At 40.6% G+C, this 26419-nt stretch overlaps 1 protein-coding gene across 1 annotated transcript in view; it reads left to right on the top strand.

Annotated features, from left to right (window-relative positions):
• Window positions 1-26419, top strand: part of wnk3 (WNK lysine deficient protein kinase 3) — a 48592-nt gene that overhangs the window by 15518 nt on the left and 6655 nt on the right. The window contains exons 3-23 of the mRNA XM_016466491.1: window positions 6230-6402; window positions 6600-6820; window positions 7746-7903; window positions 8325-8413; window positions 9283-9502; window positions 10138-10459; window positions 10572-10678; window positions 10843-11064; window positions 12226-15603; window positions 16037-16080; window positions 16171-16300; window positions 16394-16510; window positions 16656-16757; window positions 16892-16940; window positions 17147-17299; window positions 17486-19089; window positions 20387-20642; window positions 23182-23264; window positions 24425-24753; window positions 24835-25070; window positions 25185-25283. Coding sequence (XP_016321977.1) covers window positions 6230-6402; window positions 6600-6820; window positions 7746-7903; window positions 8325-8413; window positions 9283-9502; window positions 10138-10459; window positions 10572-10678; window positions 10843-11064; window positions 12226-15603; window positions 16037-16080; window positions 16171-16300; window positions 16394-16510; window positions 16656-16757; window positions 16892-16940; window positions 17147-17299; window positions 17486-19089; window positions 20387-20642; window positions 23182-23264; window positions 24425-24753; window positions 24835-25070; window positions 25185-25283 — 8092 coding nt within the window. The remainder of the gene's footprint in view (window positions 1-6229; window positions 6403-6599; window positions 6821-7745; window positions 7904-8324; window positions 8414-9282; window positions 9503-10137; window positions 10460-10571; window positions 10679-10842; window positions 11065-12225; window positions 15604-16036; window positions 16081-16170; window positions 16301-16393; window positions 16511-16655; window positions 16758-16891; window positions 16941-17146; window positions 17300-17485; window positions 19090-20386; window positions 20643-23181; window positions 23265-24424; window positions 24754-24834; window positions 25071-25184; window positions 25284-26419) is intronic.

Here is a 26419-nt window from a genome sequence, read left to right as displayed (position 1 = left end):
AATGCTTACATTTACGTGTCTTTTTGTTTGCTCGGGCAGCCATGTTGCCGCTGTAGCTGGTTTATGCTGAGATCATTCTTATACCCCTTCGTTTGAAGTGTCGTCCCGAAAAATCTTCATTTGAAGGGCTATCTGGCCCTTCCCCCTAACTCTACGCCTTCAACCAAAAGAGGTAAGGGGTAGAGTTGGGATTGGGCCTAAGTCTTGATATTATATGTTTGAATAATTTTGTCATGCGATCAGTTGTTCGTAATAGTGCATTTATTAGTTATTAAAGGATTGCTTACTAAAACTATCTAAATGTTTCTTGTCATGTTTGTTTTCACTATAGCGCACACATATACACGAAGACAGGCATGTGTCTTCATTGCAATGCATTAAGCTAGTGGGTATTATGTTGCATTTGCCATGAAGCTCTATTACAGTGAATGTGTTAGTAATATGAGCTGATCATCCACCCTCCCTTGCCTCTTCATTGCAGTTAAACCCAAAAGGCGTATCGACTAGCACAATAATAAAAAGATGATAGTCATGATTGCTTTACACATCCACAGGGATCAGAGAATTCGTTTATTTTAGTGAATGTGGATGGCACCACTAAACTCAATTTAAAAGCCATGATGTACGCATTGTGTACTAATGCATACTTCTTATGTTTCATCAGCACACGGGGAGTTCAGCAAGCATTCATGTGTTGTGTTTTTGTGGGCTTTTTCGGGCTGAACAGGTGACCGGTCCTGAAGTGTTTCTTTTTGTGGAAAGGGTCAGGCTGGCTTAGGCTTTACACTGTTTACGGTAGCCTGAGTTACTGGAGCCTCACCTGACAACTGAACAAACACACGGACAAACTCAGCAGACGCAACTTTAACATGGAAACTTGCATAATGTTTAAAGTGTGGTTGACAGGTTGCCTGACCTTTTGTTTCTCATTTCAATGTGTGGCGTCGTTTGTCACTAATAAGCCTTAGATATTGAACGACCCAAACTCATTACCAAGCTTTACCAGGTGCCATGGTCAGTGATTTTGCAACCTGGAAGGTTCAGGTTCAAATCCTGTATCTGTGATTCCATAAAAGGGAAATTTCAGCCGGATAGCCAGACAATAGTGTGTAAATGCAAAAAATGTCCATCTGGTTTTACATGACATGACTAATCACTCACTTTCTTAATTCTCCTTGCCACTGCTGACTAGGGCTGTGCGATTAATCGAAATCGTCATAAAATCGCAATTTGAGCTTACGCGATTTCTAAATAGACCGGGCGGGCATACAAACGTAACGCCAGGTTCACACACTCTGTCTGTGGTTTGTATTTTTTCCGCGCCCATGTTAATGGATCCGAGTGTTCATACTGCACACGATTGCGGTCCGGCAGTGCGCTTCAGGAGCGGTGCGTCTGCAGCAGTCATGCTGCGATCGTTTCCGCACGGAATCTATTTCTGCTGTGCTGCACGTGCTGAATTAAAGTGGCAGCGCATTATTTGTGGTAAAAATTAACATGGATTGACACAGAAATTTAGTAATTACACCATAAATGCATATAATTAAAGTCTACTGGCAACACATGGCTCTTTGGCTAGATTTAAAACAAGGAAAAGTGCACTTTTAGATAAACAAGGCAATAATAGATGGCACTCGTGGTGGTAGTTAAACAAAGTTATATTTATTGAGTTTAAACGTGAATATGTCTATGAAAGATTGTATTACTGTACTGTGATAAAAGAGAATTGCAATGCTGAAAAAGCATTTTCAGAAACAACGTTTGGATTTGAAATCAAAATAATGGATAAATGTTGTGTTTGTGGCAGATTAGGAGCGGACTGCAAATGCAAAAGCAAAATAAGTCCATGCTGCTTCTGCACCGCATACACATACTGTATACGCACTGCAGACGGAGTACGTGTGAACTTGGCGCAACAAATCTAGTTCAACATCTGAGGCAACGCCACAAAGAGCTCTATGACCAATGCATGGCAAAAAAAAATCCCTGGACGGGATTTTTTTTTCTTTTTTCTGCCATATATGTCTATTCTAGAGACATTTTGTTACACCTTTACTTAGTGATTATTTTGCCTTATGTCTGTTCTAGAGACATGTTACAGCTTTTTGATAAAGCTCTAATTGGTTTTCTTTTGGAAATATGTTTCAAATTCACACTGAATGCATTAATGACTGTAATGCATGTCTGTGTGTGTCAAAATCGTGATTAAAATCGAAATCGCAAAATTGATCAAAGAAATCGCGATAGGTTTTTTTTGTCCATATCGCACAGCCCTACTGCTGACCCAGGTTTCTGAACATAATGCTATAAAAGCCAGGACAAGACACTGTCATGAAGAAGCCAAAGGAACTGTGAAACTCAGACAGATAGAGGCGCCCTTACAAGACACTAACTCAGCATTTAGAGTTCACCAGCAGACGGAACACCAGCACACACATGCTGATACACTCATGTTAGCTTTTAGCCGCAAAACACAGAGCTCAGCATGAATTTTCAATGCACCACAAAACAGGAAGCATCTGTCAACACAAAGAAACCTTGTTGTAGTGCTGAAAATGTATGGTCAAAGTTCAGGGATCGGGGTGTTGCTTTTAGTGATGTGTGGGTTTGTTTGTAACTGTTATAAGTTTTATGTTGGTAGCTTTATGATTCTGAATAGTTGTTGATCAATATGGGTTTTTCAATGAGACGTTATTAAACTTGCACATTTGATTACAACCTTGACTAGGTCTAAACAAATTCTGTTTACATGCAAGAGGTGGGGGTAAAATCCATTCACTGATGCATCGTCATTCCTAAATGATTCCGGATCGATCCTCCAATTCATCTGAATTTAAATGAATTATTAATAATTCTGGTTATTGAAAATGCTTGCATAGGGCAAAACATTACAGATAAGTGCCTCGCCGTGTGCAGCGCTACAAAAATGGCATAGAAGGCATATCTGCAGTGGCATTTATACCATGAAAAGTGTGCTTGCACTGTACAAACAAGCACACACAGGAGCATTCAACAACACACAGAATCTGCACAGAAAATCCTCTCCAGATTTCCTCTTGTTCTGTTTTTATTGGCTGATCAAAGCAGACATACTTTAACACAGTGTTTATGTGGAAACTTCACAGAATTAGCAAGAGACACCTTGACAAATATTTGTGCCTTTATGCTGTTGCTGAAGAATTTAGTTGCTGAACTGATTTATGATAGTTTTGGAAACAAATTATGACTCATTGAATTGAAATTTAACTGACTGAATATGCTTTAAGAAGTCTAAAGTGAAGCTGAGAGTACTGCATTTTTATTGGTAGCTGAAATCTTCAAAACTTTAATATAATAAAAAATAAACAATGCAGGGGCTTTTGGTTGGTTTTTAAAGATGTTTTTGAAAGTGGTCTCTTATGCTCACCAAACCTGCTTTTTTTTTTGATCAATAACAACAGGAACAATGTGAAATAATATTATAATTTAAAATTACTGCATTTTGCTTTAATATAATTTGAGATGTGATTTTAAAACAAAGCAACATTTTCAGCAGCCATTATTCCAGTCTTCAGTGCCACATGATCTTTCATCCCCAAATCATTTTAAAGGGTTCATAAGATGTTGCTAAAAATAACATTATTTTGTGTAAACATTTGGGCGGCGTTATGCAAATCTTCCCACATAGTGATGTAGATATGTTGGGGCGTGTTAGAACGAGCCGTTTTAGGTAGGCGTGGCTGACTCTTAACTTTTATAAAGAATATCTCTTTGGATTTGAGACTTTAGTCTTTGCAACTTTACAGATCTTCTTTATGCACCAAGAGCTTGTAACACTCCAAAGAGAAAGGAAAAATTTAAATCGCATCATATGACCCCTTTAAATATGATGATTTGATGTTTAAGAAACATTTCTTATTATTATCAATGTTGAAAGCACTTGTGCTGCTTAATATTTTTGTGTAAGCCATGATATATTTTTTTCAGAATTTTGGATAAAGATTTATTTTAGAAATATTTTGTAACGTCATAAATCTTTTGACCGTCACTTTTGACATCTTTGCTGAATAAACATATACATTTCTTTCAAACAAGAAATCTTACTAACTCCAAACTATTGAATGGTAATGTATGCAAATAATTTTGTGAATGACTGGTGTTTAGATTATGCAGTGCATTTGTCAGTTCTGTGGGCAGATTGATCATGGGTCTTCACATAACTTACTGGCATAGAAAGGAGGAAAAGAAAACAAGAGGCCTCAGCTTCCACATAATACTTCCTCAAACTAACACCTAGTTAGTTAGTTGATGCCTTAAAAGAGAAGGGGGAGCAGAGAGAGGATGACATGATTTACAGATGGAAGTTTAACAACAGAGAAACCTCATTACATGGCAAATCAGATTGTACGCCACAAAACAGCCTCCAGAAATTAGCTTTACTTGTTGATGCATAGACAGCAGGCCATTGCAAAGTTGTTTACAGAAATTAAAGTAAAATTATGTCTATAAATCTCATGCAGTGAGTTTGCCAAGCTGTGAAATCTGTCATTTCTTACTATTATTTGGCTTTTTATTTTACACACTGCTTATATAACATAATGTTGTGGCCTTTGACCCAGACATCTTTGATTATTTTATCCATGTAGGTCACACAGACTAACTCTCAAAGCCTAAGGGTCAAGGAGTCAGTACTTCATTTGAATTCAGCTACATGTACTGAATGAACCCAATGCAGAGTATCAGAGTTAGACTGATAATGTTTAGGCCTATTTATTTTTTTGGTCTGTTTAAATCAATTCAGAGAGATGTTCTGTCATCACACAGATTAAAGATTACAAGCCTTTTTTGGGACATCTGTTGAGATTCAGTGAAGAAAAGAAACAAACAGTGGCTTGTCTTAAAGGGATAGTTCATCCTAATATGAAAATTGTCATTATTTATTCAACCTCATGACATTTTAAACCTGTATAAAAGATGATATTTAAAAAAAAATGTCTTGGTGTTTTTTGTCCATACAATGGAAGTCAAAGGGCTCTAGTGTTGTTTTAAACCCCAGTGAATATGGACACGAACAGAAGAAACATTCTTCAAAATATCTTTTGTCCTCTACAGAAAAAAGAAGTTGTACATGTTTAAAACAATAAGATGGTGAGGAAATGACAACATAATATTCACTCTTCCTTTGAAAACAAATGTGCATCAAGGCTTCATCTAATATGTTTTATTAGTATCGTGGGGTTGTTCAGGGTGAGCACAGTTAATCATCAGTGTGTCGCATGGCAACACAAGTGTGTGTGGCATTTGCCAGTGGAGTGAGTGAGTGTATGTGTGCTTGGTGTTGGCACTGTGGCATTTTCCCCACTTTGTGCCAGCGAAGGGATTTAATCAACATCCGCCACACTGGGGCAATCTGGTCATGGTGGCCGCTGTGGCTGAAATTAGATTTTTAGGCTAATGCTGGGTGTTGCCTCCCTGTCACACATCTCCTTTTTACCAGCGCCACCTGGTGGCCGTTGATCGCTAGTGTACCGTCTCTGAGCACATGTGTCCATGCTGAAGCAAGCGTTTTGCTGTGATCAGCCGTCGGTATATACTCTCCCTCCACCCCACCTGCCACATTGCTGTATTGAAACCACCAAAGATGGCAGATTCGCTGATGACCGGCATAACGTAGCGTGTTTGGGAGGGTTACATTCTTGCAGTAAAACTGAATGGATACAAAGCTTTGAACATTCCTCTCTCGCAGCATATTTTTTTAAAGTGGAACTCATTTTCTTTCAGCAGCAAGTGGCTGGAAGTGTGCTGTGCTATCATGGTATGCTGATATTCATAATTAATGAGGCAATACAATATAATTTATGAGTACTTTACTGTGAGAATTTAAATCCCATTTATACAAAAATCACAGACTAGTTAGTAATATTTATGACTTGGTCATTAACATGATTAATAGGACAGTCGAGAGCACTTTTGGGTGTGAAAATAATTCTATCTTTCATAGAGAGGATGTTGAAGCAAGAGCTTATCCATTTCTTATGTCCTTTTTGTACAATCATAATTGGTTCAGACATGTCTATATCCCTTTTTTGCTCTCCATTCCAGTCATTTGGTTGTTTTTTTGTTTTTCAGATTGTGAAGTAAAAATGTAGACCAGAGTTAAACGTTTTAAGGAAATTCTAAATCATTACAGGCTACGCTTAATGACATGTACTACAATATTTAATATGTTTTGTGTTTGTTTATTTGTCAGGATCGAAAGCTGACCAAAGTGGAGCAGCAGCGGTTTAAAGAGGAGGCTGAAATGCTGAAGGGTCTACAGCATCCCAACATTGTGCGTTTTTATGACTCCTGGGAGTCTGTTCTTAGAGGCAAGAAGTGCATTGTCCTAGTGACTGAGCTCATGACCTCAGGAACGCTCAAAACGTGTGTATTATTTAAATTTTTTTCATTGTTATTTAATATTGAAATAAATAATACACTTATATAAATGTGTGAAAAGTAAATATTATAGTAAATATATTTGGCCCATTCAGGCTGCTAAGATTCATACAATATATCATCATCAAGTAAGAGTGAAAACATCTTCATGAGAAAATTGTGACTGCTTTTCTCTGCTTCAGGTACCTTAAGCGCTTTAAAGTGATGAAGCCCAAGGTTCTTCGAAGCTGGTGCAGGCAGATCCTAAAGGGTCTACAGTTCCTACACACCCGTATGCCACCCATTGTGCACCGTGACCTCAAGTGTGACAATATCTTCATCACAGGCCCGACCGGATCAGTAAAGATTGGTGACCTGGGCCTTGCCACCCTCATGCGAACATCGTTTGCCAAGAGTGTCATAGGTCTGTGCCTTTCATTCAGTTTCCTGTGGGTAGTAAAAGATGTTCTTGAATATGTGACTGACCTCTTCATAGCCTTTTGGTTAAATGCTTGTCCTGAATGGGGTGCAGGTCTTCCACATTGGTGGCTGTAATTATGGTGCCTGTCAAGGATCTAAGAAAAGGTCTCTTCTTGTTTCCTCAGTCTCTTTAGCTCACTTAAATCGTATTGCCACACTGGAGCACACTAAAGGGCACTGCTTGCTGCTCCACATTATTGACGGCAATGTGTGCACACACAAAGACATCAATACCTATTGATTTTTTTAGCACGGAAAGTACGGCAGATATTCAAATTAGTTCGAACATGAAAAAGGAAGCAGCACTTCCATTTACATCACTGTTCTTTTTAAGAAGGTAAACCTGAAAGCTTCCAGCAGCAGCATACTTGGGAAAATTTGCACAATTATTGCAAGGTCGCTGCAAAGGTTTCATGATTAGCAAGATCTGTGAAAGCACCAGGGTGCTGCATAGATGATGATTTCTACTTGCAGTGGCTGAAATCCATCATTAGAATTTCAGAAGTTTCGAGATCAAGCCAGAAAAAGGGACACAATTGGTTCAAGGGCTTCTTGATATATGATATACTTGTGGTTTGCAGTTGAATCTGAGGAAAATGGTTCAAACTTGTTTTGCCTTTGTGATACGTTAAAAAAAGTCTTGCATGTGAATGGTGCACATTTATAGGCTTCAGACTTCAAGGTCATTGTGATAATTAAAGTTGTCATAACTACTTGCACATTGATTGGCCATTGTCAAGGAGAAAAGATGAAATGAGTTGTACAGATTTGTGTTTTTACTATAGCAACAGAAGATAAAGATGGCAGAAATGGCAGACAGATGCAAACAAGAGACAGAATGTCAAATGAATGTTGTATTGATTTCTCAGGTACTCCAGAGTTCATGGCCCCAGAGATGTATGAGGAGCACTATGACGAGTCAGTGGATGTCTATGCCTTTGGCATGTGCATGCTAGAAATGGCTACCTCAGAGTACCCATATTCAGAATGCCAAAATGCAGCACAGATCTACCGCAAAGTCACTAGTGTAAGTCTTTATATGACTCTTGTTTTGTAGATTATTATTGGGTGAATTCACTTACTTATGCTGAGCCTTTATTCAATTTCTGACACATGGTGTAGTCCAGTATACTTTCAGCAAAGTATGTACAAAGTATGGCATATTATGGTAGTCTGCTGCATACTTCACAATCTGACACTCAAAACCAGCCTGCACCTTTGGGAATTGAGCAATGCAGATTGTTTGGCAAATATGTTTAAGCATGTGCAAATAAACTTCACTGTCAGTGGGCACAATTAGTTTTAGTGAATTCACCCTTTTTTATGATGGTTTTAAGTACAAAAGTATTGTATGCTGTACTATGCACTTCAAATCAGTATGCACATAGCGTCGAGGTGCTTTGTGAATCATGTGGGGAATTAACAAACTACATTTTCTCTTTTTGCAGGGTATCAAGCCTGCCAGTTTTGACAAAGTAAACGACCCTGAGGTAAAAGAAATCATTGAGGGCTGTATTCGCCAAAACCGACTTGAGCGGTAAGCACATAAACAGTGGAAGTTCTTCTGTAAGAGAAGAGAGAATGCAGTCATCTCAATTCTCTTTTCACCCTCAGGCTCTCAGTGAAGGACCTTCTAAATCATGCCTTCTTTGCGGAGGACACTGGTGTGCGTGTGGAGCTCGCTGAGGAAGATACAGGCTGCAAAGACTGCCTGGCCCTGCGCATCTGGGTTGAAGAGCCAAAGAAACTCAAAGGCAAGCACAAGGACAACGAGGCCATCGAGTTCAGCTACGACTTGGAGAATGACACCGGCCCTCCAGGACCGAGTTTGGGCACCCCTGGTTTAGAACATATCTGCTTTTTTCAATAAAATAAAAGTAAATGAGGACTGAAGCTGACGACACAAGAAACTGGAAAAAAACAACAACTTGCTTTTGCATTCTTACTGAAGCGTAAAAATTCCAGTCCCCAGTCATTCAAGCCAGTAGTTTATTTAAATTTCCTCTTTTTGTGTGCCACAAAAGACAGTAAGTCATACAGGTGTGACATGAGGGTGAGTAAATTATGACAGGATATAAATTTTTGGGTGAATTATCCCTTTAAGACATAATTTACATTCTCCCTCCCTTTTATTTTTTTTACTCATGCTCCAATTCTGTTGCTTGTTTATAGGTGAAGTCCGGCTTTTTCCAGCGTCGAGGTGCTTGTAGTGTAGAAAACTACATTTTCTCTTTTTGCAGGGTATCAAGCCTGCCAGTTTTGACAAAGTAAACGACCCTGAGGTAAAAGAAATCATTGAGGGCTGTATTCGCCAAAACCGACTTGAGCGGTAAGCACATAAACAGTGGAAGTTCTTCTGTAAGAGAAGAGAGAATGCAGTCATCTCAATTCTCTTTTCACCCTCAGGCTCTCAGTGAAGGACCTTCTAAATCATGCCTTCTTTGCGGAGGACACTGGTGTGCGTGTGGAGCTCGCTGAGGAAGATACAGGCTGCAAAGACTGCCTGGCCCTGCGCATCTGGGTTGAAGAGCCAAAGAAACTCAAAGGCAAGCACAAGGACAACGAGGCCATCGAGTTCAGCTACGACTTGGAGAATGATAGTGCTGAAGAAGTTGCATTAGAGATGGTGAGAAACATATAAGAGGACAAGTATTTTAAATCTATAAAAACAGAAATAATAGAAACTATAATTTGTGCTCATTTATTGTGATTCATTTTTTAAAGGAACAGTTCACCCAAAAATGTCATTACTATAGCACTATCCTGTTTGTATAACTGTTTTTCCCCCCGGTTTTTAATGTCATGAGACAACAATTTTTATCAGGACAAACATTTTAGGGCTTATTTTGTAAGATGGACCCAGAAAAAAAAAATTTTTTTCTTTTTTCACAAGTACATTTAATTAATATTTTAGAGAATTGTGTTTGTTTTTTTAAGCTGAATTTTTTTTAAATGTTTGTATTTATTATATTGTTGAATGTGTAATCTGTATGAGCTATGAAGCTGATATGGCAATACATTTATATTCACCAACATTCAAAACAAAATGTTTACTCATCCTCATGTCATTCCAAACTGGTTTGACTTTATTGTTTAGAACAGGGGTGCCCAAACTCGGTCCTGGAGGGCCGGTGTCCTGAGGGTGAGTAAATTATGACAGGATATAAATTTTTGGGTGAATTATCCCTTTAAGACATAATTTACATTCTCCCTCCCTTTTATTTTTTTTACTCATGCTCCAATTCTGTTGCTTGTTTATAGGTGAAGTCCGGCTTTTTCCATGAAAGTGATACTAAGGTGGTGGGGAAGTCCATCAGAGACAGGGTGACTCTGATTAAGAAGTCACGTGAAGGGCGGCAACAGCAGCTTCTCCAACAGCAGCAGCAGCAACAACAACAATGTCTGGATGAGCGCCGTGACTCCTCGGTCCTAACCTCCTCCTTTTCTTATGTCCAGCCTTCCGGCACCACCTCCTCACAGAGCACAGGAGCTGCTGCAGCTGCTGGGGGTCAGGGAGAGGCAGAGGAGCTGCCGGAAGTGGACCAACATGTCCAACAGCAAGGCACTGCATTGGGCCTCACAGGTGCACGATTCATTTTGAATCACATTTAATGATTAGGATCTAACAGGCACTTTTAGCTGATATTTGTTCCAAATTGGTGTGTGAAAATGTTGATCCACCTTTCCATATTCAGAGGGTGAGAGTCTTCCTGCTGTCAGTGGACAAAGCCAAGCTTTTTCTGTACCTGAGACAGCGAATCAATGTGCTCATTCTCAAACCAGCTACCCCACTGGCACATCTGTAAGTACTGCTACTTCAGGAAACAATTTCATACTTTGCCATACATCCCCAGCTGCTGAGACACCACCATTCTTGCTCATTTGAAACCTTTGATGTTCAGTAAAAAAAGTAATTGTTGTTTGAATGTACACTTTTGTTGGATAAGAATGGTTTCCTTTATTTAGGGAGTGAAAGGAGCAGGAGTTATGTCTCACCCCCAGCTGCTCCCTATTGGTCAGAGCGGAGGGTTTCCAAATGTGCCTGTTGGTCAGAATGGTGGGATATCTGGCATTTCCGTTGGCCAAAGTGGTGGTGGGGCTCCTAACATTCCTGTGGCACAGACTTTCATTCAACCAGTTACTATGGCATCCCAGGTCCCATTAAGTGTGCCTCAACAATATTCTCAGGTGACTGTCTCCCTTGTGTCCAGCTTTACTGTGTGTTTTCTTCTTCTTCTCTTGGTCCACTCTTGAATTGGACATAATTCATATCTAAAACAAATCAATCCAGGGAGACTTGGTACACTCAGTGTAAAATCTTATTTTAGTGGAATATGTTGAGTGGACTGTTGGAGTATTTCATCCCTCATATTCTGTGCCTTTTGTCAGTAACAATATGTAGACATGGCACTCTTATTACTGAAATACTGAATTGGATTTCCTTTCAGGAATCTCTCTGTGCAGTCTGTGAATTTGATTTAGGTCATGTGCTGAGTTACATGATGTTCACTGACCTACATTTATAATGTTAGGTCCAGAGAACATATTTGTTGTTGAATTTGACTGTAAAATCAAGTTGATTTTATAAGCTGAACCATATGAGCTGGTAATGGCTGTAAAACCAAGCAAAATTTTATTTATTTGCTTGAATTGTAATTATATTATATATTTTAGTACAGTTTTGTCATATAAAATGTATGGTTATAGATAGTAATATATTTCAAAAATATAATAAAGTATACAGAGGAGTGCTAGCAACAGTATTTGAGGGCAAAGCTGCAATGTTTACAGAATGGAAATAAATTTCCTGAGGCAGTGAGTTGTAAACATATCTGAATTAAGGCCTATTCACACTAGGAGCAAAACAACAAATCAAAACAATTTGACTACAAGTATAATTTGGGGTTTTCAAACTCTGTGAAAAGTTGGCATACCTGACTGAAATTGCTGCTATCATTCAAAAACCATTGCTGCATTGCAGGGCTAATGTGTGAATAGGCTACAGCATTAGTGGTGGACTGGGTTGAACTGAACAACATATTTAATGGCTTTCATTCTTGGGATACAGCTACAGTACCTCTGATCTGATGAGGTATATAATCAAAAAACAGCAGCATTGATCGTAGGCTGAACACAGTCTAGAAATAACCTAATGACTCCACATGCGGAATCTTGTTTCATATCTTTTGCTTTCTATAATGTCTTGTTTCCTTTGGATGATTAATGAACTGCACTAATGCTTACTCTTGCTCTCTCTTTTTCTCCCTCCCACCCCTACTTGCTTCCCCACACCATACTCTGGCCTATCCAATCTTCCCAAATAATATCCCAATATGTTTTCCCCACCAGCCCCTTTCACAATACTCAACAGATGTTACATCCTCGCAAATGTTACACTCCCGACCCACTGACGCCTCCACTCCCCACAGTTCTCTTGTACAGTCACAGTCATACATCACCCCTATATCACCCCAGGCACACATGACTGTCCTCACTTCCTCCATCCCGGCTGGAGAACCTATAGCATCAGCAGGCAAAATCATGCCACCTATGCAGACCCAAACTACTATTGCTTCTGTACAACCCACTGATGTTTTGCCCCAGCAAACTATTGTTCAGATGCAACAGCAGGTGATGTCAGAATTGCCCGGAACATTGCAACTGAACATCCAGCAACCAACACCACAAAAGCAGGCAAATATAATACAGCAGCACCAGACGGTGTTGTTGCCACAGCAAACGGACCATGTTCAACAAATGGCGGTTTTGTTACCACAGCCACAGCATGTAGAAAAACCCCAGGTGGTTCTGCAGGAACAGCCGCCACATTCCAGTGCTTCTCAGCAGCCATATATCCCATTGCCACAGCAGAAACAGCAAACAATGACCAACCCTCAGCAAAGTGATCTACAACAGCAAGTGTATATACAACAACCTGCAAGCAAACCCCAACAGCAAGTTGTGATACAGCAGCATCAGGCGTCAGTACAACAACCCCCAGTGGAACAATATCAGACTCCGCAACAGCAGGCACAGCAAGTTTATTTGCAACAAATGTCTGAATCACAAGAGCAGAACATGGTAAAGACATTGGTACAACAGCCGCCGGTACTTCAAACAATCCAGCAGCCATTGCAATTGACGGAGCAACAACAACAGCAACTTCTGATTAGGCAACAAATGGAGCAGCAACAGAAAGCTGTTTTGCAAAGTCAAATGGAGAAACAACATCAACAGCAAGTTTATATTCAGCCACCACAACAGCAGCAAGTTGAGCAGCAACAAATTCTTCTGCAGCAACAACAAAACTTGGCAGTACAGCAACAGATTGAGCAGCAGCAACAAGCGTTACAACAACAAAAGCAAATAGAACAGCAGCAAAAGGCTATTTTACAGCAACAGGTGGAACAGCAAAGACAACAGCAACAGGCTTTGTTTCAGCAACAGCAATTGGAGCAACAACAAGCATTATTGCAGCAGCAGCAGCGTGAACAACAACAGGCTCTTCTGCAGCAACAACAATTGGAACAGCAAGCTTTGCTACAACAACAGCAGCAACTCCAATTAAAGCAGCAACAAGCTCTTTTACATCAGCAACAGTTAGAGCAGCAGCAGCAGGCTTTGTTTAAACAGCAGCAGCAACAACAACAGTTGGAGCAACAGCAAGCTCTTTTACAACAGCAGCAGCAACAAGCGCTCATTCAGCAGCAGCAACAGTTAGAGCAAAAAGTACTGCAGCTGCAACAGCAGCAACAAATCGAACAGCAACAAACTTTATTAAGCCAGCAGCAGCAGTCTCAGCAGATAGAGCAACATGTTCTTCAGCAACAGCTGCAAGTACAGAAGCCGACAGATCAACAATTGCAACAGCAGATATTTCAACAACAGACAGAACAGCAACAACAGACATTGCTACAACAAAGAGAGTCACAGATGCAGCAACACCTCCTGATGCAACAACACCAGATTGAATTACAGCGACAACTATCCGAAAAACAACTGCAACCAGTTTTATTACAGCAACAACATTTGGAGCAACGTGCTCCTCTGGCAGATCACAGCGGACAACAGCAAGCAACAATGGTAAAAGCACAGCCTCCGGAGACGATCCAGCAGATTAGTCAAATCCAGCACTCTCAACAAATGATTCCCCCACAACCTCAGCCTCATCTTGCTCAACCACAAACTGAGCAGCAGCATGTCTTGATTCAGCGGCAACAAGCTGTCCTCCCCCAGGCATCGCACAGACCATCTCTGGTAGAGTTACAAGTTCCAACCCTGGTTCAAGCACTACCAAAAATGGTTAGTGCTCAAATACCTAGTCAAATACCAGCCCCGGTACTCATCCAGCAACAGGTACCACCACAGATGTCAGCTCAACCTTCAGCGCAAGTTCAGATCCAAAGTCAAGGGGAGCCTGCGATTTATTGTCAGATTCCCTTGCAGACTCATAGTCATCCTGCACCGCAGTCAATGGGAGGCAATATTCAAGCAGGCCAGCTGCAAGTTCCACAACCAACCCAACAAATCACGTCTCCAACACAAGTTCCTACACCACAACCCATTCATTCCTTTATATCGAATTCAACACAAATGGTCTCACAACGACAAACCCTTCCATCCCAATCTCAGTTGGTACCACCTCAAGCTGCAGCTTCTCTCCAGTGTCAAGTTGCAATAGGGTCAACTACTCCTGCGCCTCTTGTGCATGCTACAGTCCCAGCTGCTTCTACACTTCTACCCACGCAATATGCTCAAGCACCTGTCGCTTCGCAAACCATCCAGTCTGTTCAGCTAGACCTCACACAATCTGTGAAACAACAACAACAGCCGCCTCTGCAACAATATCAGCAAGCAGTACTGTCTCATATGTCACTCGCACCTACCATCAACCCAATGGCCACTTCATCCACACAGTGCTTTTTACAACCGACAAACCAATCTCAAATGCAGGCCCAGGCTCCGCCAGTTATCCAAGCTCAGCAGCAACCAGTTAGTGTGGCCTCGATGCAGACAGTCTTGCAGCCCATGCCTCTGGTACAACCTCAGGCTGCCCAACCGTATGAGCAGCAGCTGCCTCCAGATCACCATGTGCAGCAACAGCAACAGCAACCCCTGCACCATCAGCATCAGGCCCAACCCGTGCAGCAGCTTCTGCCACCGAATGCTGTCCTACCACAAGATCTCCAACAACAACCTAGTCAGCTTCAACCAGTACTCCAACATATGATCCCGATTCACATTGCACCCAGTCAGGTACCTCAGACCCAAGCTAGAACTGTACCTTTGTACAGTCATGTGGTCTCAGGTCCACCAGCCTCCCCACAGAACCAGCAGAAACCAACCCTTCCCGCTCAAGCGCACACACAGACTAGCATGCAGTCACAAGCACACTCAAACGCACAGGCACAGACCCACATAGAGGCTACTGGGAGTTTCGAGCAGCCTCCTTACTCCCAAACTGCCTTTATTCCGTCACAGATTCCCCCAAGTCCATCTCATACTTCCCTACAGCTGTCTGCCACACTCCCAGCCCTACAACCATCTGTCCCAGTTTCAGAAATTCCTGTTACAGTAGAGGCACAGCTAAACCAGGCAAGGTCTGCTGATATGATCCCTGCTTCCCCTCCTACTGTCAGTGCTTCACAGTCCCATGACTCTAATGGATCTGTGTTGCCCACCACCTCGCTGGCAGAAAATGACGCTGCATTGCTGGGCATTGCTCAGGTACAAAAGCACCTTGAATTAGTTTCAGATATACAGTGTTGCACGATAGCCGTGAACATTTTTGACCAGCGAATATGGCAATATATAAAAGTGATTCTGCAGAACATGTTAATAAGGGTAGAAGGCATACAAACATCTATCTCTTCTAACTCTGTTAACTTGAGATGCAAGACCCACTACTTTTTAACACTTTTTAACACCTGCAAAACCAAAGTTAAACTTAAATCAAACTTACAATTTTATCTTTTCAATTTAGGACAGTTTTGTTTTTGGTTTGCACTTACTTTGCTATTTTACTTATGGATTTTTTTTTATGTTATTTTATTATTATTTGTACAACTCATTACGTAACTGATATTTTGTCTTTTGTTTTTCTGTTGGTATGTGGCTGTTCTTGTGTATTTGTTTGTTTGTCTTTCCTCTGGCTTAACAGGAGAGCCTAAATCAGTCTGCCAATAGGGGCTCTTCTTCATCAGGGTAAGCAGTTATGTGTATTCTTATTAGATTTTTTGTAATACATTTAACAATGTGATCTGTGATTTGATTTTAAATATTTTATAAATCTAGCTCTGCTCCTGCCAATGGAGATGAGGCCCAATCACAGTGGGCCAGTGGAAAACAAGATAAGGTAAAATCTCAGAGGAGATCATCCTGTCAAAAAGCTGAAAAAATTCATTTTCAACTCAGCATGTTGCAGGTATGTAAATCACAATATTTGTAATATTTTCTGCACTTCACTTTTTATGTAAATATAAATTGAATCATATTATAAACACTCTCTGTGTTGTAGGTCTCAGGCACAGGGGACAACATGGTAGAGTGTCAGTTGGAGACTCACAGCAACAAGATGGTCACATTCAAGTTTGACATTGAAGGAGATGCACCAGAGGACATTGCAGATTATATGGTGAAATACGTTCAGCAGCTAGAATGATTAATTTGCTTTTTGAGAAACATATTAAGAGAATTTGTGATAGCTGATCCTGACCTGTGGCTTTTGCTATAGAAGTATGTCTACACCAGTAAATGTCTTAACAACGTGTTTTGTGTAGGTGGAGGAGGACTTTGTCCTTGAGCCTGAAAAAGATAAATTTGTTGAGGAGCTGAGAGCTATAATGAAGAAAGCTCAAGAAATACTAAGCACTCACTCACAGGTCTGTCATTCACAATGGTATTGTTGTTAAAAAAAAATGTAAAGTATTCATTTCTTTTAAAAAAACTGACCCCAGCATTTGAATGGAAGTGTATGTTTGGTTTATTTATAATTAAAATTTTTTATTTGTCTCAGACTGGGTCCTTGGAGCAACTCCATGTGAGCACCCCATCCAGTGCAACAAGTGAGTTACACTGTAATCAGTCTGATCTTCTCACAAATAAAACAGAAGAATAAAGTTGGGAAGGGGTAAAGTTGCATTAACTTTATAACTTCGGTATCTTTTTATCTTGATTAAAAAAAAAAATATTTATATCAACTAAGACTTTTTAATTTTACACTATTGTTACAATTAATAGTAAAATAAATAATTGTGCCTATTTTCCGAAGTGGATTCAGCCCCTCAGTCTTCCCCAGTGGGTCGCTGGCGGTTCTTCATTAACCAAACCATTCGCCATCGTGACTCTCACTCCAACCAGGGAGCTTCCACTCCCCCTCCAGTGGGAGAGACCCGAGTTCCCAAGTCCACAGAAACAGAGAAAGGTAGAAAATTCACTGTGACACACCTGGAGTGAAATTTGCAATTGAAATGATCCAAACTTTAATGAATTGAGAACATTTCTACTGTTAGCTTTCTTTTAAAATAGAGATATAGTGATGATAATTAGTAAGAATATTGTTAATTGTCTTGACAACTGTTGAATATTCTACTGTCTAATGTATTGTCAGATCATGAGAGCCCTCAGCGCTCAGAGTCTTTTGCTGGGATAGCATCTTCCCCAAGTTCTTCACTGTCTGCATCCTCTCCTCCAGTCTCTACTGTATCAGCACCTGCATCCATGTCAGCCTCAGCCATTACTGCCCAAAAAGATGTAACACCGGCTGCCTTGCCAACAGCAGAGCAAGTCTCCTCTGCTACCCTGCCTGCAGGCCCAATCCCTGTCATGGCTTCCAGCACCTCTGCTGCTCCTTTCCCTGCAGTCGCAGCCCTCATTGGCTCCAGCATGGACCAAGGAAAAGCTGCAGTTAAAGGTGAGGCTGAACAGCCCCTCTCTACCTTATCTACTTATGGGACCCCTCCAGCATCGCTGGTGACTCACGCTGATACTTCACAGCAACTTCTAGCACAAACCCCAATAGCACCCTTGCAGACAACAGATGTACTTCAACAAACCCAGACACTACAGTCAGCAATGGCCACCACTGAACAAGCTCAGAAACAGCAGATTATGCCTCAGCCAGTGCGTCAGGTCACTCCACAGCCACCTACACACCAGTCTAGCGAGTCAAAAACACTATCACAGCCAATGCCAATGGAGACCGTACCTTTGCAGGGAGCACTTCCAGCTGCCCAAGTTCAGCAGGTTCCTCACCAACAAGTACCAGTTGAATCTCAACAGCCGGCAATGCAACAGACTGCTTTCTTGCAGCAACATAGCCTTCAAACAGCCACTGCTGAGCAAATCCAACAGCACAAGGTAGATCAGTATGTGTCTCAAGAAACCACAGCGATACTGACCATGCATCCACAGCATGGCCTCCAGACCCAGGATTCCCAACAGCTTCGATCTGCATTTCAACCTGTGATCCCGCAGCAGCTTCCCAGTGAGCAAACGCAGATGTTACTTCAGCAGGTATCGCAAGATATGGTGCCTATGACACAAACCGCAGTGCCACCGGCTGTGCAGAAGCAGGTGTCTATCCAGCAGTCGGAGTCTGAGCTGTCCACAGGGGAAGAAACCGTCAGCTACTCCGCCCCACCCCATCCCTTTTCAGACACCTCTCTCCCACCCCTGCCGCTCTCTGAAACGGCTCTTCCTGCCCTCTCCCACACTTTCACACCCTCTCCAGTTCAGCCCTCCTCGGTAGCTGAGTCAGACAGCGAAGGCCCACCCAAAATCGAATTTGTGGACAACCGGATCAAGACATTGGATGAGAAGCTGAGGACTCTTCTGTATCAGGAATACAGTGGTAGTGGGGCAGCACTGGGAAGTGGCTCCACCAGCGGCTCTGCTCCTGCCCCCAGCTCCACCTCGGGATCTGCTGCGGCCTCCACCGCAGTTGACGAGATTTCAGAGCCCCCCAACACTTTCTCCGTTCCTCCTGCAACTTCCTCAGACACCTCCCCTCGCTCCACCTCCTCCACCACCCCTCGCTCTTCCTCTACTTCTTCGGATGGAGAGCGGGAGAGAGCAGGTGAAGAGGAGACGATCCCGTCTGCTGTGCAACACCAGCCGGCTTCATCATTCTCCTCTACATCCCCTCCATGCTCTCTCGTTTCCCCTCCACAGGAGCCTGGATCCCCGAAAGTGCCCAATGAATCATCTGTAAGTGTAAGTAGGGTGTGTTTACCAGTCTATTTTATTCAAAAAGGACGCCCATTTTCCACAAGTTGATATGATTCTTTAGGGTCTTAATGAAAAGTCTATAACTTACTTTGGTTCAAATTTCTCAATGGTAGTGTAAAACAACACCTTTTTAACCTGTCAAAAACAGCTCTGTTCATAGCAACTCTGCTCACCCCGCCCCTCTCTTGCTAACTAGCACATTATTAGGAAAGGCGATTTGCAAAGATTCATAAAAAACGTTATACTCACTTCTTCTGTAGGTGAAGCTGGATCACGAATGATTTGCGCGAACATAGATGAATTTAAGTAGATCGGTGGTGCATTCCCTTCAAAAACAAATGTAATCCACTGCGTCTTCAGCGGCTCAGATGTCGGGAGTAAGCCGGCTTCATCCTTCTCCTCTACATCCCCTCCATGCTCTCTCGTTTCCCCTCCACAGGAGCCTGGATCCCCGAAAGTGCCCAATGAATCATCTGTAAGTGTAAGTAGGGTGTGTTTACCAGTCTATTTTATTCAAAAATCCATTAAAATGCAGTTCATACATACACCTCTTCTATGATGAACATGTTATTTTAATTTTTGTATTAAAATTCATTTCGTTTTTCTTTGAGCAGGGGGATAAAGTAGAAAATATCAGGGTAATAAAAAAACACTTCTTCTGTAGGTGAGGCTGGATCACGAATGATTTGCGCGAACCTAGATGCATTTAGGTAGATCGGGGGCACATTCCCTTTAAAAACAAACGTAATCCACTGGGCGTCTTCTGCAGCTCAGATGTCGGGAGTAAATGACGACTGCTATTTTCATTATTACTTCCAACAACAAAGCACCTCAATCTCTTAGGAGACATTCTTGTCTACATCTGCTTCAGCGTCGAAACAATGGCGAACTGATGACAGCTCACTCAGGGTGGGTCTAAGGTAAAACGCCAGTGTCAATCAACCATCGTGGGAGCAGCCTTGCCCTGTGTGACGTCACACAGCCAAGAATCTGAGAATGGCTTGATTTGAGAAAGGGGTCAAGATTTATGTGAATTTAAAAAAAAAAAATGGGTGGATTTTTATCATCATAGGGTGGATGTGTACACACTGCCAACACACATTTATGTTCAAACAACATGTAAAAGTGAATTTTGCATCCGTTGACCCCTTTAAATTTTTCTTAAATGGTATAGACGTTAAACAGTACGATACATTTCTAAAATTATGGTGTAGATTCGTTTCAGCCATTTCACGCACTTCTTAAATTTGTTTCCCTCCTCTTGTTCATGTGTGGTGTCCAGGCTCCCTCTTCCCTCACTGAAAGCTCCACCCCTGGAGATGTTCTCTTGCCTTCCTCTTCTCAGCCGCCTGTCCCCCTGTGGCCTGGACAACAGCAGCCTCAGCACAATGAAGGAGGTGGATATTTTGGCCTAAACCTGACATGTCCTAGTATCAGAAATCCTGTTAGCAAGAAATCCTGGACTCGCAAATTCAAAAGCTGGGCGTGCAAACTGCGCCACTCCGCCAGCTTGTTCAAGAAGCCCAGAGTCCAGCAAGGTAGTGTCCGCAGGAAGCGCGCAAGAGTGAGCGAGTGAGGGGTGTTGGGTGGGCACTGACCTAAAACAAATGTTTATGTAGCCAAATGAATGTAGCTGACTCTTACTTTGCTAGATAGGGATTTCTTAATTTGTAATAATACTGTTAGAATTAATAATTAATTATTAATCCTAATAGTTCTTCCGTGGTGACGTGGTTGTTGCTGTGTTTAGTCTGTACTGAAATCATTACATTACCTAGCCATACATTTTTCTTGCTTTAGTTTTTGTTTGAACTGAATTGCTGTGCTGTACATTAACGTTTATGTTGTAGCCTCCTTTTTGTTTTGTCTGCATGGGTTACCCAGGGGTAAGAACAGAGGAGTGTAGAAAGGGGAGAGAACCTAAGAGGGATGACCCTTGTGCGTCGCATCTGGATCTGAGTCTCCTGTCCCACCGTATGCAGTGCAGTATTGCGGTGCCCGTGCCCCTCACCTTCCTGCACCCTGCCTCACTCACCCAGAGCACCTGCAATCGTAAAATAGCACACTTGTTTACAAGCAACATGGGCCAGAGTTTGAAGTTTGCACCTGTTTATTTGTTATTTGTTTAGTAATTGAAGAGGCGTGAAACTATTGTTCATCGTGCCCATTTCTGTCTATTCTAACGCAAAAATAACAGCTGCAAACTTTTATTTTAATGTAAAAAAAATTATCGGGCCACATGACATTTTAGAATTTATATTTGAATGCACCATTAATACTGAAGCTTTAGCAAGCAAGTCATTCCAATGTATATCGAACAGCTATTTTTCAGATGTTAGCCATGCATTTTTCATATGAACAATTTTTATTTTCTCCCAGAGCTTTAGATTATATCCTGTTCTTTCCTACCTGGGTAGATTTTTGGAAGGTTTTATTTTCTATATTTTCTTTGCATGTCCATGGGTATGTTTGGAATGGAGTACTAGCATACTGCTGTCCTTGCAGTTTTTGTTTAAAAAGTAGTATGTGAAACCGTACACAGTATACTCTGATAAGTTTTAAACTTTTCACAATTGTTACATGTTGCTCTACCATTCTAAAGTGTGGGGTCCGTAAGATTTTTTTTTTTTTAAGAAATTAATACTTTTTCAGCAAGGAATTAATGTGGTGTATATAAATGTTACATGTGGACAATGCATTAAATTGATCAAAAGTGACAGTAAAGACATTACCAAATATTTATATTTCAAAGAAATGCTGTTCATCATGGAACCCTAATAAAAATGTTGTATAAATATAATAAATGTTATACAATGTGTAATTGTTATTTTAGATATAATTTTTATATTTTCTTAATAATTCAGAATAAATGTTTCTTGAACATTAAATCAGTGTAGTAGAATACGGAATGATTTCTGAAGGATAATGTGACAATGTAAACTGGAGTAATGACTGCTGAAATTTCAGCTTTACCAAAATATATTAAAATAGATATTGTAATAATATTTCATGATTTTACTGTTTGTTTGTTTTGATAAAATAAATGCTGCCTTGATGAGCATATGAAATATTTAAAAATCTTACAGACCCTAAACTTTTGAATGCTATACGTTGTGGCATCTTTGAAATAAAGTTATGTTAAATTCTCTTATTCTGTACTAAAAATGGCAGAGTGAGAAAAACATAATATTTTAAAAGGTAATAAAATAGTTATTACTTGTATTTTTATTTTATTCTATAAAAACTGAACATTTGCATTCTGTGCTCATTATATATGCTTGGTTTGAATAATACGGTAGTATGCCATTCCTAACATACTAACCTAAATGTAATATATTGTAGCATCAGTCCAAAACAATAGAGCAATAGTTTTCAGCAGTTTAAGCCTAACAGACTGTACATGTATGTATATATATGGTTGTGTATCATGAAAAACACCTTCGGACCATCATCACCTACAAATAGTCCCTGGAATGATAGAGTGTTTCTGTATACACGCTCTGAACACACTGTAGATGTAGATAATTCACACATGCTGACTGATATCACTGTTATCTAGGCAGTGATATTAGAATCTGACAGATGAATGCAATCGTGTAAGTGTGTGGATGGATGGGGGCATATAACTTGTGTTTATTATTCTCTAATGTTTTAGAATTTGTACTGCAGAGATTGTTCTTTCCTGAACTGGTTTTACTGTTTGTTAAAGCTGCTCCCTGCCACCCTTCCCCACACCCATTCCCCATCACACTCTGCATCCACTCAGCATGACGTTTGAGACGATAATCATATTTGTATTCATGTCCACCGACCAGTGATGGTGTAATTTGCCATGCTGACTCTATAGTAATACCACGTGAACATGCATGGATGCTTGTTAGTCAATGATCTCTTGTGTGCTTTAGTTATTAATGCCACCTTTCTGTGTCTGTGGTGTCTCTCGTCTGTTTGTGTGCTTGTTTTTTTGTTTTGTTTTTATACCAAATACACTGTGTTTTCTGTATGTTCTCATTTCGTTTTACTATTGTCGTTGTGTTCCCTCGTCTTTGCGTCTCTCTCTTTATTTTTCATGATAAGATGGCAACTTGAGCCAGGGGATGAAGGAGGATAGGGAGGCATCTACAAATGACCAACCATGTTCACGCAGAGGCCGTTTCCAGGTACTATCATTATTCACTCACTGTATACTGTGCAGAGTATTCTCATTTTGCAAAAGCTCAGCCTTTCAACTCAGCTTGTCAGACAAGAACTGTAAACATCGAGACAAAACCACATACACTATATGTGATCTGTCAAAGGTAGATTTTTAGTTAAACTGTGACAAATTAAAAAGATGTGCATTGAGTGTAAAATTGATGTATGTTGTGGCAAAGAGATTAATGGGAAATAGTATGGTCACACAAATGTGTCACTTTATAAACTAGCCAAGTTTCATCCGTATTCTGCATCAGCAGTACACAAAATATGAATAAATGAAATTGTAGCATTAACTTTTATAATTGCAAATGTACACTACCATTCAAAAGTTTGAGATCGGTAAGATTTTTTTAAAATGTTTTTGAAACAAAAGTCTCTTATGATCACCAAGGCTGCATTTATTAGTTCAAAAATACAGTGAAAACAGTAATATTGTGAAATATTACAATGTTTAATGTGTTTATCCTATTTTAATATTTTTTATATAATATGTAATTTATTCCTGTCGTGACAAAGTGAATTTTCAGCAGCCGTTACTGCAGTCTTCAGTGTTGCATGATACTTCAGAACTTCTTTTTAATATGCTGATTTGGTGTTCAAGAAACATTTATTATTATTATCAAAGTTAAAAACAGTTGTGCTGCTTAACATTTTTGTGCAAACCATGATATATTTCTTTGGGGATTCTTTGATGAACAGAAAGTTCTTAAGAACATGATTTGAAATCTTTAGAAAATATAGTGTTAGTGTTTTGATCAATTTAATGCATTATTAAAACTTTTTAATGGTAGTGTATATAAATGTTAAATGTGGTCAATAAAAATTTGCTTCTGCCATGATTGTTCAAATGACTCTTCTAACTTTGTAATTAAAATTCAATTCTGACTTTGTTTGTGAGCTTGGTGGTGTTCATGTGCTTACCTCATAAACACCATCCTTCCAACGTGACTTGAATGCACTAAAGCATAACAGTCTTTATTTTTTTCCCTGATATGATATTGCAAATAGTGTTTTCATAGCTATTGGAGTTTACACTTATTTTGTATTTTGTTATATGTACTGTATAGTGTTAATAATTTATACCGTGTGAAGGATCAACTGTTCCCGTTTTCTTTTCTCAAAGGTGATTCCAGTGTCCCAGTCCGCAGATTCCCTTCCAACAGAGAATGCTGCACCAAGCCAAGGGATCACACAAAGAAAAGTTGGGCGTTTCTCAGTCACCCAGGCCGAACAGAGAGAGGAACATTTGACCGACAGCTCCCCCGTGTCACCTGACCTCGAGCGAGAGAGGAGAAAATCTAAAGCAAAAGATGGCGAGAAAGACGAGAAGAGAACTACAGCGCCCAGTCACCTGCCCAGGAGCCACGCACACTCGACCCTGGGCAGCAGCGATGATGAGAGCGAGGTGGAGGATGAAGATTTGAAGACAGAACTCCACAAGCTGAGAGAGAAGTGAGAGAATTTGAATTCTGCAATGCTGTTTTTCTTTTCCTCTCTTTCCGTACTGATGCTTCCTCTCTTTTATCTTTGTAGACACATCAAAGAGGTGGTGTCCCTGCAGGCACAGCAGAACAGAGAGCTGCAGGATTTGTACAGGCAGCTCCGCTCTCTTAAAGACCACAGGCAACCTCTGTCCATGACGCTGCCCCGGACTTCTCCTCTGCCCACCGCACCTCTCGCCATCTCCCCGCGCAGACCCCGACCCGCCAAAGCCAAGCTTCGGCCCCGACCCCACTCTCACATGGATAACAACGGAGTCACACACCAAGGTACTAGTACCACCATATTAGAGGGAGAGTTAGAATAAGGCTGTTTGTTTTGTTGTTGTTGTTGTAACTAGAATTCACTTGTACCATTTTTCTCTTGATTTTTAAAACACTCAGGGAGTCTTCAGCAGTCTAGCAGTTATTCTGGTGGAGAGCAAAACAGGCTTCACTCATACTGCAAGCCAGAGAAATCCCCATCGCTGACCGCTAATAGAGGTACTAAACCTATAGAACATGCTCACTACTAGGGTTGGGAATCAAAAATCGATTCCGATTCCAGAATCGGATACTTAAGGTCAGGAATCAGATACTTGTTGTCAAATTAAAATTTCGATTCCGCCTATCAATTCCTATGCGCTTTTTTTTTTTTTCTTCATCTGTGAGGACCGGACCTAGCGATCTGCCAGGAACTTGCTCGCTAATCAAAGCGCTCCAAAGTTTGGCTACATTTGCGATCAGAAGCCAAAAAAGCTAAGTATAATATCTGTGATAGCTAAACATGTTGCAAGAGAGGTGTCACCACCAACATGACAAAGCACTTTAATTTAATAGATCGTTAAAGATCGCGATTCTAACACCAAAGTGATTCTATTCCTAAATTACAATGATTCGTCTGTTTCATTCCTCCACCTTTGATGTATGCGATCAATGTTGTGATCACTTGTTGGTTTGTCCGTGCAGCGTACGATCACACCAGTGTGATTTGAGCATTTAAATCTGCGTCCGCGCTGCCATTGACCTAGAGAGAGCAGCTGTCTGTCATGAATGAAACAGCTTCAGTCTTTTCAGCCACACAGTATCATTATTTCTGTGTTACAAACATTCAAATCACAGAAGTAATGGGATAAAAGTTTATAGTTCAGATATAAACTGTGTGTACGATGTGTATGGTAGCGATTAAAATAGAGTAAATCACCTTTTGAAAGTAATTTGAAACTTCAAATGAAGATTTGTCTATTACATTGTTGCGCCAGTAGGTGGCGAAAAGGGGCTGTTAAAATGTATTTGTCTTTGAATCATACAAGAGATTCGTTCAAGAACGCTGATTCATCCAGTAATGAAACAAGTACATCTTAAGTGAGTCATTTAATCATTAATTCATAAATTACATGCCTGTTGTAGCCTGTTGATTTCAAATCACAGAAGTACTGGGATAAAAGTTTATAGTTCAGATATAAACTGTGTGTACGATGTGTATGGTAGCGATTAAAATAGAGTAAATCACCTTTTGAAAGTAATTTGAAACTTCAAATGAAGATTTGTCTATTACATTGTTGCGCCAGTAGGTGGCGAAAAGGGGCTGTTAAAATGTATTTGTCTTTGAATCATACAAGAGATTCGTTCAAGAACGC

The sequence above is a fragment of the Sinocyclocheilus anshuiensis genome, unplaced genomic scaffold, assembly GCF_001515605.1.
Source record: "Sinocyclocheilus anshuiensis isolate Anshui unplaced genomic scaffold, SAMN03320099.WGS_v1.1 scaffold364, whole genome shotgun sequence".
Classification (NCBI taxonomy): Eukaryota; Metazoa; Chordata; class Actinopteri; order Cypriniformes; family Cyprinidae; genus Sinocyclocheilus; species Sinocyclocheilus anshuiensis.
The sequence above is the reverse complement of the archived record's forward strand: the minus strand, read 5'-3'. Positions and strand labels throughout refer to the sequence as shown.